This window comes from Pituophis catenifer, unplaced genomic scaffold (genome assembly GCF_029215685.1).
Source record: "Pituophis catenifer annectens isolate HBS135680 unplaced genomic scaffold, rPitCat1.0.hap2 SCAF_5, whole genome shotgun sequence".
Taxonomy (NCBI): domain Eukaryota; kingdom Metazoa; phylum Chordata; class Lepidosauria; order Squamata; family Colubridae; genus Pituophis; species Pituophis catenifer.
In genome coordinates, this window is record NW_027256885.1 from 10524776 (window position 1) to 10541147 (window position 16372).

Here is a 16372-nt window from a genome sequence, read left to right on the forward strand (position 1 = left end):
AATGTTTGTATTGTGTGTTTTTAATTTTGGCTGTTCACCGCCCCGAGTCCTTCGGGAGAGGGGGCGGTATAAAAATTTAAAAAATAAAATAAATAAATAAATAAATATCATCAATGACTACATTTCAGCTCCCTTCTTAAATACAGTTACAACAGAGCTTATCCAATCAGGATACAATGACTCAGCATTACAATGACTCAGCAGTACTTCTTAAAGTCATAGAATACAGATTCATGTTAAAGTCATAGAACACATATATTGCCTAGACAACCTGTTAGGCATACACCATATCCTAACAGTTGCAGTCATCGTGGCCTCCATGGCCGCGACCAGGACTTGGATCGTGGCTCTGATGCCCGCTGCAGCAGGTGCGGCTGGGCAGACTTTGAGGCTTTCTGGTGGGGGGGCGGGCGAAGGGGTCCCTGGTGTTCCGCTGGGATCTCTGGGGGCATAGAGATCATCTGAGCCTTCGGCTGGGACGAAGCTCGAGTCAGGGACTGGATGCAGGGCTGCCATCCTTGACTGGAGACTCCTGGTCATAATCGGGGATCTCCTGCCATCCATCTCTTGGGGGTTCTTGTTGGAACCTCCAGGCATCTTGCTTCTGTTGGCTTGGAAGCGTTGCCTCAAACCATCCTCTGCTACCACTTTTGTGAGAGATCTCACGAAGGTTGATAGTTCGTTGAGGTGTTTCCAAGAAAAAGGCAGCACGCAAGGATGCAATCAAGTTGAATCTTTATTTAGGAATAAAGTAGAGAAAATGAGTTCCCTGGCATGGAGGCATCCATGCCTGGATTGAGCCCATGGATCAGTCCCGTAGGAAGCTAGAACAAGAGCCAAAGAGCAGCCCCTGTGCAGGGGTTCTTATGGGGGCCCCTGGCCCCTCCCTTACCAATGGGTGTGAGGGGGCCGGAGGACCATTAATTCTCCCCAATGGGGCTGCAGGGGCCGGAGCCCCTTGACCCACCAGTGGGATCAAAGGTGCCTCTTTGCTCCCATCTGGTGGCCTTTTAAGAAACTGCCATGGCATTACTGCCAAAATGAGGAAAGTCACCCATGTCCCAGTGCAGACTTGGACTGGGGCGGTTGACTTTAACTGGTTTGGCAGTATCTTCTCTCACTGGAAAAGGATTGGATTCCTAGTGTTGTTAGCCTTTGGAGGTCTCCTTCTCCTCCCCATTTCATCCCTTTGATCTAGCGAATAGTTAAATCGACCATCACTGGGATGACAGTTATAGCCTCATCCGTGTCTGCTACCCCTCCTGATAAACCAGCAAATATCATGGTCCTCAACACCATACCCACAAAATATACTCCATTAGTCCACCGTTGACAGGAAGCATCCTGTCATAAAGTAAAGGGAGGAATGAAGGGATATAATAATAGAATTAGGTTAACTTGCTATTTTGCTTCTGTAATAATGGCTTCTATGCTTCTGCTAGTAGTAGAATTAGTCTAACCTGCATTTGGCTTCTGTAACAGGTGCTTATGCTCCAAATTTCTCCACTTGTCTCTCTGCGACGAACTCCCTCCGCCTTCAGGTGAAGTCACAAAGGACTCTGCCCAGAGACAGATGACGCTCAAGCAGGGAGAATTCCCATTGGTGCTGCCGCTGGTTCTGGCCCTTCCCACCTCAAAATAAATGCTTCCTCCCTCCAGAACCGGTGATTCCTCCTCTGGGGCTGGAAGTATCCCCCCCCCCCTTCACAGGGGAATCCTCTACTCGGCTCCCTCAGGAAAGGCGCAGCTTCGCTTCACAGAAGAAAAACGCGATTTCCTTCCTTCAAACACGCGTCTCTCTTGCTCAGAACATCTGAACGAATCAGCCCCTTCAGATTTCCCGCCCCTCAACCCCGATTGTGTAGGAATCTCCCTCTTTCTTTCTGTGGGTCAGGATCCCCCTTTTCCTTGCAAAGCAGCCCAGAATGAAGATCCCAGAATAAAGTTTGGCCGTTTCTCCTCCGCTTTCTGCTCCTTTCTTTGGAGAACTTCAATATCTTTGCCATAATTTCAAGGTACTCTTTCAGCAAAGAAAAATATAGAAAGTAACATTTGAGGGGGGGGAGAGAAATTAAAATATAAAAGTGCAGATATATTGTGGAATCCTGATGAGCTTTTTTCCCAGGAATTGGCATATTTTGGCTGTGAAACAGGAAGCACCCCTTAAACAAAAGGCTCCTTTTTATTATTTTTATTAAGATTAACATGGTATAAAATAGAAAATAAAGGTAGTAGGGAAATGGGAAGGGAAGAAACTTTGAATCCAGCCTGTCAATTCACAAAGAAAACTTGCTAACCACATCAGACTCACTAAAGATGGGATCATAGGATTAATTACTTTTGTTAGAAAGGATTAAAACCCCAAGGAAGCCAGCAACTAAAATTAATTACGTTTGTTAAACAAGATTAAAAATCCAAGGAAGCTAGCACTTTAGACTCATTGCTGGCCTTCACAAGACAAACTAATTAAAATCAAATAACAAAATACACCAAAAAAGCCTCTAAATTACAAAATGCTGTAGAACAAACTGCATAAAACTCCATGTCCTGATCAAACCAATCTGTCAGCTGTCCCAGAATCGAAGGCTGTTGTGGCTTCTGCCTCCATTCAACCTTCTTTTCGAGCTGCTGGCTTTGCTCTTCCTTCTTCGGTTTCTCCCAGCTGAGGACCGAGCCAATTTCTTCCCTGAGATTGGCAAGATCCTACTGATCTTGCACAGAATTCAAAGGATTCCCAATCCTTTGATCTAGAAATTAGAAATCCTTCAAGGTTAAATACCAGTCAGGTACGGGTTCATATAGGGATCTTTGTTAGTTTCCCCTAATGAATATAGTACAGGTAAATCCTCCACTTACAACAATTCATTTAGTGACCATTCAAAGTTACAACAGTGTCACTAAAAAAAGGTGACTTATGACCATTTTTTACACTTACAACCTTTGTAGTATCCCATGATCATTTGATCAAAAGTCAGACGCTTGGCAAATGGTTCGTACTTCGGAATATTGCTGTATCCCAAGGTCATGTGATTGCCTTTTGCAACCTTTCGACAAGCAAAATCAATGGGGAAGCCAGATTCACTTAACAGCCGTGTTACAAACTTAACAACTGCAGTGATTCACTTAACAACTGTGGTGAGAAAGGTTGTAAAATGGGGCAAAATTCACTTAACAAATATCTCACCTAACAGAAATTTTGGGTTCAATTGTGGTCGTAAGTCAAGGACTACCTTTAACTGTTTTTTTATGCAATGTCCTCGTGTATGATCTATGTCTCCTCCCAGCTATTAAGTAAGCCTAAAGGTATCCTCTGATATCCATTATTTCCCACTTCTCCTGATAAGACCCATCTCATTACTTTCTTCGTCGTCAGTTGTTGTTGACATAGTCAATAGGGGGGGAGAATCTGACAGCTTCTGTTAGTTTCTCAAACTGATGTCCCCCCCCCCCCCGACGCATTCCTTCCAAGGTCCTTTTGGCTGGAGGGGCAGACAGGAGCCAACACCTGGCTTTTACAGAGGTGTCTGTGTATGGAAGCCTCCCTGATGCTTTCTATACCCCTTGACAAGCTTCTTTTAAATGTAGGTTTTCTGGTCATGAAAAAGAGCATTGAATGTGTTAGTTCAACAGCAGTTTGATATTTTTTTGAAAGACTGTTTGAATCTTGTGCTGCACAAAAGGTCAATTTATATTGGGAAGGAAAGTTGGGTTCTACCAGCTATATGTTTCTGATTCGGCCATTACTAAGTGAATTATTGGGGGGGGGGGTATGCTTCAGATGATAATGAGTTACTTAGAGCCAGACTTTTACTGTTTTTACTACTTTTATTAATTTTTCAACACTACACTGTTGCCCTGACTGGTTGATGCTCTCAGGTCCAGTTCCCTTAGGGGTTTTGTGCAATGCACCATGGGAGGATTGGCATAATTTTGCCTATTCCATTCCTGTTTTGATAGCCCCAGCTGCTTCTTCGGGGTACCCCTGGAGAAGAGAACTGAAAGTTTATGGTCACTTTCCCAGCCATGCCCTTGCAGCATATCACTGCTCCTCCGGCTTCACCTTATGACCTTATTCACCCATGTTCCCTTGAGCTATTTTTTTTCCAGAAAAGGCACAAGGGAGCAGTTGCCTTAGCAAGAGCATTGGGAGAAGCCCCTCCTGCTTTGTCCCTTTCTTCCTCCTTTCCCTTAGTGTTTGCCATCTGTTAAGCAACTTGACAGATAACTAAACCTTCCATTCAATCTGTCCCATCCTTTTTCAACCCCACTTTAGAAAGAGTGATTGGTGACTGTTTCCATGCCAACCTGTGATGCTTGATGGCAGGGAAAAGACATTAACTGCTCTCCTTAACTTCAGAAAGAATCTGGCTGCACAATGCCTTTTCTGACTAAGATTTAAAAAAACAGGCAGAAGCTTTTCTGATGAAGTAAGATACAGCTCACAAAAAGCTTCTGCCTTTTGATAAAAAAATGTTAATTGGAAAAGGTACTACCAAACTCCTTATTTTTGGACACTATAGACTAACATGGCTTCCTCTTCTCCAATGTCTCCTTAATTTGACACTAAAATAGTTAGTAAAAATAGTGTTGGTCATTGTTAGGTGTTTTGTGCCAGCCATGGCAGTCTCTTCAAAGGCCACCAGATGGGGGCAAAGAGGCACCTTTGATCCCACTGGTGGGTCAAGGGGCTCTGGCCCCTGCAGCCCCATTGGGAAAAGTTAATGGCCCTCCGGCCCCCGCACACACCTTGTAAGGGAGGGGCCAGGGGCCCCTATAAGAACCCCTGAGTAGTAAGAAGTACATACCGTTTTTTGGAGGGCGGTTTAGCCCCGCCCCTTTGTGACATTTTATTTACTTTTTTTAGCCCCACCCCTTTGTGTGACATCTTTGTTTATGTTTTCAGCACCACCCCTTTTGTGATGTCACAACACCCCCCCCTTTTGTGATGTCACAACACCCCCACCCCTTTTGTGATGTCACAACACCCCCAGCCCCTCCTTACCTTGGAGGACTATAATGTCATAACCCTGGCCCTTTACCCACAAGCCCTTTTTATCGGAAGTACTTTTACGTCATGGTGAGCCACCCCCACCTGACCCATAATCCTTCTCACCGGTAGTGTGGTGACAATACCACACACGCCCCCTCTCTGACCCGGGGGGCCTTTCACCCGGAACGGCTGTAACAGCAAACACGTCTGTCCCAGAAGCCCTTTCAGCTTGACACATTAATTATGCATATGAGGCTCTTCTCATTGGTCCATATTTGCAGAGGCGGGGATTGACAGTAGCAGCCTATGAAGTTGTTTCTCTGATTCAGAGGCGCTTCCCATTGGCTGAAAGAAAATGATTGACAGGCCGAGCACATGGAAGAGGCTAACCCGCCCTGAAAGGCTTCCCATTGGCAGAATCAAAATGATTGACAGGCCGAGCACGAGGCCTTCTATTACAAAAAGCAGAAGCATATCTGAGCTTCAAACCCCACAAAAACATATTTACACAGACCAAGAAGTAAAAAGCATTATCAAAAAGCAGACTTGGGCCCTGTTTGCAGTTGTAAAGTTTGGAAGCTGAACACATCCTTTTCTTTGTTCTCAGAGGATTTTACTTTTGCAGAGATGTAAAAATAAAATTACTATTTTTTGCAAAGAAAGCCCTTTTTGTATGCAAAATGTTTTTATTTTTATATATTTCCGAAAGGTTTGGGTAATGGGTAGGGCTAGAAGGCTGGAAAAATAAAATTAAGAGAAAGAATAAAGAATAAAAACATGAGGTTATGCGCAGGCTCTGTATGTTACAAGAGGCCCCAGGGCGTGTTGGGGCATGCCCCAGGGAGGGGTGGCCCGCGGTCATGCGCTGCGTATATGGTTGCTAGATAACGGGAGGGCGATGAGCGTGATGGCACGTGCGACAAGCTTGTTTATGACATGTTCTGACATGTCCCAGGCATGGCCTGTGGTTCACAGACTGATAAAAGAGGGCCTCTGCAGAAGGGCGACAATTCAGCCGCTTAAAGCCTAGGCCTCGTTTAATAATATGGGGCAAGACGAAGGAAATAATAAAAAGGTTGATAATGTAGAGCCAATTGATGATTTATTTGATTTAAACGTGACACCAGAACTCCCAAAGAGGGCACGTCGAGTTAGGAAACATTGTAAAAAAGTTAATATTGAGAATGAGCAGGAATTGACGCTTAAGATTTGTTATTGCCGCTTCTGCCAGTCACCAAACGGTGCGTATATATAGGCATTGAAAATTAAAAAGTATTATGAGTTGAAAACAAATATGTAACGTGTTATTTCTTCTTTCAGAACTGGATGTTCACCAGAATACAGGCCTTTTGCAAATTGTCAAGAGCTGTGTTGTGAAAATTTTGCATCATTGTTTACTGGGATGTTTGAAGAATGAAGATCAATTAGATGGAATGGATGAAACTAGCATTGTTAAAATAATGTGTCTTCAAATATCTATACCCCAAATTGTCTGGATGATCATTTATATTTCAGATAAAATGAATAAGTTATATTTCACAAGGGATACATTGGATGAAGTCAAAGAATGTATACAAAACATTGAGAGGATGAAGGATCCACTGGTTTTAATGACAAGAATAAGAGATGAGACTCCAATCTCAATCAAGAGATTGATATGTCAAAATGTATCAGAAATTGATTACAAGAAAATGTTAATGTAAAGGATGTGAATTTCTAATAAAGCATGTATACTGAAAAACTTTGAAAACTGTTGTTATTTCTGGTTGGTAAAGGGATATTTAGAAGTACGGATAGGGAGTCAGGGGTGTGGGGGCGGGGAGGGGGGAGTTTGACTGTTTTTGCAAAAAAAAATAGGGGGGTGGGTTGATGGGTGGGTGTGAGTGGGTGGGTTGGAGGGTGTTTTATGTTAAGGCTTCAGGACAGCCAATACGCATGTTGAACTAAAGATGACATCAAGAACATTGGGCGTTGGAGTCTTAGCTGGTTGAAACTGATAAGAAGGTAGTGGTCAGCGAGGCATAGATACCCTTCCCTATTGACCGGTGAAGAAGTCAGCTTCAGGATGACAGATGCTGATGTAAGTGTTTCTATAACTATGAAAGATATAGCTTAACGCTGATATATTATTATATACCGATTTATATGTATTAAAAAAGTCAAATTGGCTTTATATATATGATATATATTTTCTGGTTATTAGGAGGATGCAACTGACTCCCAATGTGTAAAGGCCGTTGAAGGTATTATTTTCCTTTTACCATGCAAATATTATAGGGGATGGGTTGTCCTTTTTTTTTTTTTTTTTTTTGTGGCAGTGCATATTCCAGTAAGATTCAATTTTTCTTTCAGATTGTGAGGAGGATGAGCTGTTTGGGACATTTACAATGCCCACAGACTCACAATGGAATTTATATATCAGGGGTGGCAATTTAAGCCCCTTAGGAAGCCCTACAGAGAGGATATTAGGAGGTATGTCATTTAATTTGCAGATATTACTATTGGATAAACAGCAGTGTCTGTTAGGGAATGTTGATCTATCATCAAAAATAATGTGTAAGGGTTGGGGGGTGGCCACTTTATTCAAAGTATATATGTTTAGTATACTTTGGGTCTTTAGTATACTTTAGTATACTATGGGTTTCTCTGCCTTTTCTGTAACAAGAAGGATACCTATATGATTCTTTGTTTATTTCAGATAGGGATGATGTTGTTGATGATGATGATGATGATGATGATGGTGATGATGATGATGATGATGATGAAATGTTTGCGGCTTTTACAATGCCCACGGACTCTCAATGGGCTGAATATAACAGTGGTCATGGTGAATCCACATTACAAAGGGCACAAGAAAACAAATTAGAAGGTATGGCATTTTTATTTTGCAGGCATAATTATTGTATAAAAGCTGTAATGTGTTAGGGGTTGTAATAAGTGACTGTCCCTAAGTAACAATATGTGTGGTGGAGAGGTGTGCATGTGGGGGGGTGTGTGTGTGTATGTGTTATGTGTTATGCTATAGGCCGTTTTATTTATTGTAATAAACGTGAGAACCTTTTAACTTATTGCTGTACATTCCTTTCAGAATGGTGGAATGGGCAGATGCATGCCAAATTCCCAGGGTGCAGTGCGTCACATCATGGTCAAAGGGGTGGGAACCAGCAAGCAAGCATATCACAAGCGCCTGTGGAGGAGCAACTGCCAGAAATGGTGCAGCAGATAGCAACAGCACAGGGGACTGAAGAAATGGAAATGCAAGGTCTGAATTTATATTCACATATGGATTTTAGGGAAAAGCAGCAATTATGTATTTTGGGGTGTGATATTCAATATGTTTTTGTGCTATAATAAGTACTAATCCTAAATGTTAATTATTTGTGTACCTACAGATAGAGACAGTGAACAGGGATCTGCAGAAGGACCATGTCCAACAGGAACACAAAGCATTGGTCAGAATATTGAACTACAGGAGGCACCCCCATGCAATGCCAGGGCTGTACAAAAACAGGAAATTGAACCCCAGCCATCCACATCTCGCGGCATACAAGGTTAATTAAAATGTACAAGAACTGGTAAATAGGGTTATATGTATTCATTAAACAGTGACAGACCTTCGATATGTCTTTTTTATTTATTTAGAACCTGTATGTAAAAAGTCTAAAAGGGGGCCTGAGGAGCAGCATCCAACATCTGCATACAGTGACATCTCCAGTGAAGAGGGGGATATGTCAGAAACACAATCAGCAGAGGAATGGGGCTCTTTGGAAGGTTCCGAACCGCTAAGAACACCTGAAGCACCGCCCGTGTACCTGGAGAGAGTTCAATCATGGCAGAGACCCCTGCAACATTACAGAGCAATAGAGTACTATGAACGTTATAGATTTGTAAATATGGAGCATGTTCAATCATTTACGCTTGCTATAGATGTTATTCATAATGAGATACAGAATCTTTTGAACCGTATTTCCAGGGATATAAGTCCAAATGATTTTGTACAATTGCGGCTGGATGCTGAGGAATTAAGTAGGCCCCTCTTTAGTGTTAGAAGGCATCTTGAAGAGTTAGATGCTGATGAGTTCCTTAGTTATGTAGAGAGTTTATTACAAAGCAATGTGGAGATCTTATGGAGGAACTCTTTGGAATTAACAGTCACGATTGTGAAGAACCATGAGGGGGGCGGTCTTAGGAAATTAGGAACTGTTCTATTCAGTAAGATTTTAGAGAAGAAAAGACAACACCTGATTGATTTCAATGTGGAGGGGGTATTTCTGTGTTTTGCAGGCAGCCTGCTATCGTTGTTAGATAACGAAATGTCTAGTAAACAGGAAATTATTACCAGAGCCACAGACCTCCACAACACACTTGGGATATCTACATCTCACAGAATTGATTTTTCACAGATACACTTATTTGAAGACCACTTTGGTATAACTATAAAGATTGTGTTTTATCACGAAGGGGGTTGGAGGTTTTTTGTAACTGGAGGGACCCTAGAAGTAAGAGTAGTGTTTATGCTGTTACACGACAGTCATTACTATGGGATAAAAAACATCAAAGGCTTCATGGGGGTACGTTACTTCTGCATATTGTGCCATACAGCGTATCATCACAAATTTAGACATGATTGTCAATATTTTTGTCGAGCTTGTACGGGTTCAGAATGCTGCGAAGTGGCGGGGGGGAGGGTGAGGTGCCGTATATGTAAACTGCTTTGTCGCTCTAATGCCTGTCTTGAAAGACATGAGCAGCTAGCTGTGGAAGGAAAAATTGGTTGTGAGGATAATGTGTTTTGTTCCAAGTGTGGTATCTATGTGCCTGCACCACATGTTGAATGTAAGAAAACAACGTGTGGACAGTGTGGTACCAAAGTAGACAGCCTGACAGGTCACTTATGTTATCTGAAAAGGCTTTTTAAGCCAGTTGTAGGTTACATGTACATTGTGTATGATTTTGAATGTTGTCAAGAAACTGGGGCTCACATACCGAACTATGTCTATGCCATGGACATGCTGAATGATGGTGATGTTAGGAAGTGGGAATGGTACGGTGATAAGTGTCTGGAGGAATTTGTGAAAACTTTTATACAGCCTAAGTTTAAAGGGGCCACATTCATAGCTCACAACTCCAAGAGTTATGATGGATACCTAGTCCTCAGGCAGCTCATTCGTGAAAAGGTAAAGGTACAACTCTTAACTCAGGGGGGTAAGCTGCTATGCATAACCCTACCACACTTTCATATACGTTTTATCGATAGCCTTTCTTTTTTACCCATGAAATTGAGTAAATTACCCAAAGCTATGGGCTTTCAAGGTTCCAAGGGTTATTTCCCTCATTTGTTCAATACTGCAGAGAATCAAGATTATGTGGGGCCGTTGCCGGATATCAAATATTATAGCTCTGACACCATGATGCCTGGGGAAAAAGAGGAATTTGAGAAATGGCATGCTGCTAATAAAGGTACAACATTTAACCTCAAAAAAGATCTTGCTTACTACTGCAAACAAGATGTTAAGATACTGAGAGATGCTTGTAACAGGTTTAGGGAGCAAGTGATGGAAATGACAAAAAGGGAGTTTTTCACAGGCCGTGGTGGTGATATTCTTGAAGAGTCCGAAATTCGTTACATTGATCCTTTTCAATATGTAACATTAGCATCTATTTGTATGGCGCAGTACCGTTTCATGTTTTTGAAGAAGGATATCATAGCATTAGCACCTCTGGACAATTACCAGAAGAGCAAGAAAAGCTATTCTGCATGCTCTGTACAATGGCTGATGTATATAGAGCATACCGAGGGTATAAACATCCAACACGCTCTGCAAGGTGGAGAAAAGCAAGTAGGTATTTACTTTTTGGATGGGTTTGCTGTCATAAACGGGTCCCCCACTGCTTTTGAATTTTATGGCTGTTTTTTTCACGGATGCCCTATATGCTACAAGGCCCAAGACTTCAACAATCTGCTTGATTCAACTTACGGCCTGTTGTACTCACGCACTAGGGCGAGAGAAGAATACCTGAAGAGCATGGGGTATGTAGTACGCATCATCTGGGAACACGAGTGGAATGATATGTTGAAGAACAATGAGGGATTGAAACATTTTCTAGTAGATAGTAATTTCCCAACACCCTTGAACCCCAGAGATGCATTTTTTGGGGGCCGAACAAATGCTACATGCCTGTACTATAAACCAAAACAGGGGGAGCAAATCTTATATTATGATTTTACAAGTTTATATCCCTTTGTGAACAAGAACAAGCTGTACCCGACAGGGCACCCAGAAATAATATACCAAAACTTTGGGGATATAAAACAGTATTTTGGATTTGCTAAAGTTAAAGTGTACACACCAAGGGGTCTCTACTTTCCAGTACTGCCACATAAGTCTGGTGGCAAATTAATGTTTAGTCTGTGTGCAACTTGTACAGAAAAACAACAAGTCACAGAGTGTCTCCACAATGATGAAGAAAGAGCCCTAACTGGAACGTGGTGTACTGTAGAATTGAATGTCGCTGTGGAGAAAGGCTACAGAATTGCAGAGATCTATGAAGTTTGGCATTTTGAAAGGAAGTCAAAAACCTTGTTTTCTGGTTATATTAACATGCATCTCCGTCAAAAACAGGAGGCTAGCGGTTATCCCGGCTGGTGCAAAACAGAGGAAGATAAAGAACGTTACGTTCGGGATTATGAAAAGAACGAAGGGGTCCGTTTACGCAAGGAGCACATTGAAGTCAATCCTGCTAAAAGACAGATTGCTAAACTGTTTTTAAACTCCTTGTGGGGTAAATTTGGCCAGAGTACCACTCAGCTGACTACATCAGTGGTGACAGAACCTGAGGAATTATTTAAGTATCTTTTTGTCCCCCATTACGAAGTGTCCTCTTGTGAATTTGTGGATGATGAAACAGCCATTGTAACATGGAAAACAGCCAAAAAACATCCTACTAAGTCAACGTGTACAAACTTGTTCATTGCTTGTTTTACAACTGCTTATGCACAGCTAGAATTATACAGGTTATTGGATCGTTTGGGGGACAGATGTCTCTATCACGATACTGATTCTGTCATTTTTATTAGCAGAGAGGGGGCGTGGTCACCGACATTAGGTGATTATTTAGGGCAGCTGACAAGCGAGATTCCTCCAAACACTTCCATCACCGAGTTTGTGGCAGTTGGTCCAAAAACCTATGGGTATGCTTTGTCAAATGGTTCTACTGTGTTAAAGGTGAAGGGTATAACGTTAAACAGTGCCAACTGTGTTAAGGTTAACTTTGAAAGTCTGAACGATCTGATTGATGAATATTGTCAATCAGAAGGTGAGGAAAAGAAAGAGATCAAGATCCAGCAGCCGGGAATTGTTAGGATTAAGAAACAGTGGGCTCTGGAAACCCGGGTACTCAGAAAAACTCTAAAAGTTGTCTATAATAAAAGGGTGCTCAAAACAGAGGATTATTGTACGTTACCGTACGGTTATTAATTATGATGAAAAACAGGGCAACGTTTGTACATCCTTTCTCATGTATTATAAGCGGTCCTTCCAATTCGGGAAAATCTTATTTTATAAAACAAATGTTAGAACACAGTGAGCATGTATTATCTGAAATGCCTCAAAACGTTATATGGTTTTATAGCTGTTGGCAACCTCTGTACAACGAATTACTTAATAAATTTCCTAATATTAAGTTTATGGAGGGCCTTCCTGACTCTTTTGAAGCTACTGACTTGTTTCCAACGAATCAAACCAATTTAGCGGTTGTAGACGATCTCATGGCAGCCGCCGGTGACAGCGAACAAATAGAGAAAGCTTTTACACAGTATGTTCATCACAAAAGCCTTAGCATTATTCTCATACTTCAAAACCTGTTTTTTCAAGGTAAGAAAATGAGAACAATAACTCTAAATGCAAAATATTTGGTGTTATTCCGCAGCCCCCGTGATCAGATGCAAGTAGTCACATTGGCACGTCAAATGTATCCGTCTAACACGCGGTACTTTTTAGAAGTATTCCAAGATGCCACTAGCAAGCCTCACGGTTATCTTTTAGTTGATCTGGCAGCCACTACTCCAGAAAACTTTAGGCTGAGAACTGGCATCTACCCCCCCGAATGGCCGGTAGTTTACACTGTGAAAAAGAAGAGTAAAAAGTAACAGCTGTATCTGGAGGGCGCACAGTTCATACAGGATGTCTGAGAGGTTGCGCAGAAATTGGGGGTTATTAAAAATCTTAGTAAAGGCAGGACCGAAACAGAGAAAAGCCATCTTATGCAATGCTAATAATGACCTGGTGGAGGCCATAGCCGAAATAGCCCTGAACACTTTAAAAGGTAACCTGCCTCTGAAGCCTTCACAATACCGGAATTTAAAGAGAAAGAAAGACTGTATTAAAAAACTGAGCGATAGTAAGCTCTCTCTGAAAAAGAAGAAACAGGTTATTCTTCAGTCAGGTGGTTTTATAGCACCATTACTAGGGGCCGCTATACCATTGCTGACTAATTTATTAGTGCGGTAAACATGGAGCACGCAGAGAAAATGTATTTGGTGTCGAGGCATGAGATGGAGCAGCTACGCGGTCAGACACCTACAATAGGTACCACTACCGTTAGCCGGTTGGACGATGACATGCGGGCCATTCTTCAGAGACCTGATCTAAGTGAAGATGACAAGATAAAACTATACAACTCAGTGCTGCAGAGATTTCTAAGGCTGACCAGACAAAATGACTCTGAGAAAGGTATTCTGAATCTCATTCAACCTCCAGAGGCATTTAAACAAACACCTGTTGTACCAGAACAGACACCTCCTCTCTCACCGCTGGATCCAACAACGCAGGAGATATTAGAGGGCGTGAGCACGCGATACAAGAAAAATGCTTCTCTTTTGTTGAACAAAATGAAACAACATCAAGACATTTTGGGGTGGGATGATTATGGAACCGTTTCCTACAAGGGTACAAAGGTGCTGGGGTCTAACATTGTAGATCTGGTCAAAGGGGTTTCTCAACACCGGATGCGTACTGCGAAATATTATCCTAAGGGATGGAATGAGTTTATGTCGGCAATGGCTGAGATGAATGTACCAACAGTATTGCTAGGTTCTAACGTTGTTAAAGAGCAACTCGAAAAGATGAAAGAGGCAAGAAGTATTAAGACTGTAAGTTCTACAAAACCAATCTCTGCTATGTCTGCACCTGCTGCAAGTTCTATGTCAGACCGTAAAAGTGTTCTAAATTTTGGTGACTGGCTCCAATTGTGAACAAATAAAACACTGTGAAACATGCAATATTTTTAACGTTTTGTGTTTATTTTATAATGTACCATACATGTTTGCATACATTGGTAATTGTAGCACGCTCCAGAAACCCTTCCAGGCATCATATTTACTACAAAATGCTTCACCATTTGATCATTTCTGACATCTTTGTCAGAATATAGCTTTAAAATATCTTCGTAAGGTAGCCCTTTAAAGCGTTTAACAAGATAAAATAAGCAATGCTGTCCACAGGTTATTGCCAGGGGATGCTGCAGTTGAAGCGGTTGATACGTGTACTTCTTAGCTTGCAGTTCTAAAAACCTCACGATGCCAATGGGGAAGTCAGAGTCGTCTGGAGCTCTTCCGTAAGAGTCAAAAAATTCACCATTGCTGTGTGTTGGAAAGTAGAGCGCCAACCAGTGTTCACCAGGTAGAGTATGGGGGTGGGTATTTACAATTAAACCAAAAGGTCTCTTGGAGATTTTTCTCTTGGGTAACAAATCACTAGGGTATACGCCTAGAAAGAACGCATTTCCAGACAACACACGTAGTATCTGCATGGTATCCATCCTCACATATAATCAAACAATACATTCCTTGTGTGGCTTATTTCAATAAGATTTTCAAAGATTGCATAGAGTATCATGTTGACGGTATTGGGGAGAGGTACAGCAAATCTAATTTCTGCTCTGAGGTTTCCGTTCTTGATCAGGGAATAGTGCTCTGAGCAGCCTTGATCGGGGCTCAAATCAAAACAATATAAAGTATAGCCGTTGTTAAATTCCTCACGGTTGATTAGCACAGATCGATCTTTCATTGCTTTGCCAGACGTCTGTAACAATTGCATATATTCTCTCACAAAAAGGTTATGTTCATAATCAGGCTGCAGCGGTTTAGCAGGAATTTGTTCACCGTCACAATACAGGGCACAAAAGTTGACATTATAGTGCTGAAAATTGAAAGGATTTCTTTCATAATCACCACTAAATGCAGCGTTGTCCACGAAACCAATCACTAATTGTTTAGGTAACTGCCCTAGAAATAGGTTTTCCTGGTTACACACAAGACTGCCTGCAGGAATGCTGTAAACTTTCATACCAACACGATCAATAGGATATTTGGCGTTGGAGTTCAGCAGAGCCTCCGCATGTCCTAACTGTACACCAGGTGATACTTTTACACGCTTTACAAAGAGAGACGCTGCCAGGATCTGTACTTTGTAATTCTCATTACCATCCCTCATCAGGCAGAACTCATTTTTACTTCTTGAGAGTTTAATGTTCACATCCACACCGTTAATCAATAGTTTGTCTTGAAAAAACAGATCGCTATGCAAGGGCCCTAGCAGATCCCATTTACGACTGCCAGCTGTATGTCTGGCTCGTGCTCTGAAACCAGAGTTACCGGCGGCTGTCAGCAAGGTGTTCTCCATGAGCGTTGCATCATCCTTGTAAAAGCCACCCGCTGAAAACTGGGTCCCCAAAGCATCTCCGCTGTAGTTCAGAATAAGTTCAATAAGGCCTCTGTAAGCGTAGCAGTGGTGACTCTGTGTAATCACACGATCGCCTAATGTAACATCCACCTGATTGAACAGTGACGCTATGGGGTAGTTGACAAGACTCACTCTTGCTCCGTCATCGATATCCGTGCCGTCAGCCTTCACAACCTTGCAGCTCACATACAGCAGAGTATTGTTTAAATCCGTGTAATGATCGCCATGCCCCGTTATAAAAAATTCCAAAGGGGCATTGGGAGTCAGCGCTGATAAAGGGGGGATCTCGATGTATGTGCAGTTTTCAATGCTAGTTTGCGTAGGCGCCAATTGAAAAAGATCTAGCTCCGATTTGACACATTCCTCTGAAGCCTCGTGGATAAACGCCATTTTATCTTAGAAGATGTTCTGTTTGTCACCGCGCTTCCTTCCTTGTGTACGTTTCCTCTTTGTATGACGTGTTTTTTTAACAACCCGCCTCTTTTTAGGAGGCATGGGCGGGCCAACAGGCCGTTTCTTCCTGATCACTGCCATGCCAGATCCCCCCTGCCCACCCCCAATAACACGTGATACAAGCTGTCCTGACACGTCTCTGGCAATGTTATTAGCCGCTGCTTTTACGTGAGGTTTAATGATTTCT

General features: G+C 42.2%; 1 protein-coding gene across 1 annotated transcript; it reads right to left on the bottom strand.

Moving 5' to 3' along the window:
• Positions 1–14811: 14811 nt before the first annotated feature.
• Positions 14812–16122, bottom strand: LOC139317571 (uncharacterized protein F54H12.2-like). The gene has a single exon (XM_070944665.1). The coding sequence runs from the start codon at positions 16120–16122 to the stop codon at positions 14812–14814; it is 1311 nt and encodes a 436-aa protein (XP_070800766.1).
• Between the last annotated feature and the right edge of the window lie 250 nt (positions 16123–16372).

Bases quoted from the DNA above. Each gene is read 5' to 3' on its own strand.
- LOC139317571 (XM_070944665.1), bottom strand. From the start codon at position 16,122: ATGGCGTTTATCCACGAGGCTTCAGAGGAATGTGTCAAATCGGAGCTA.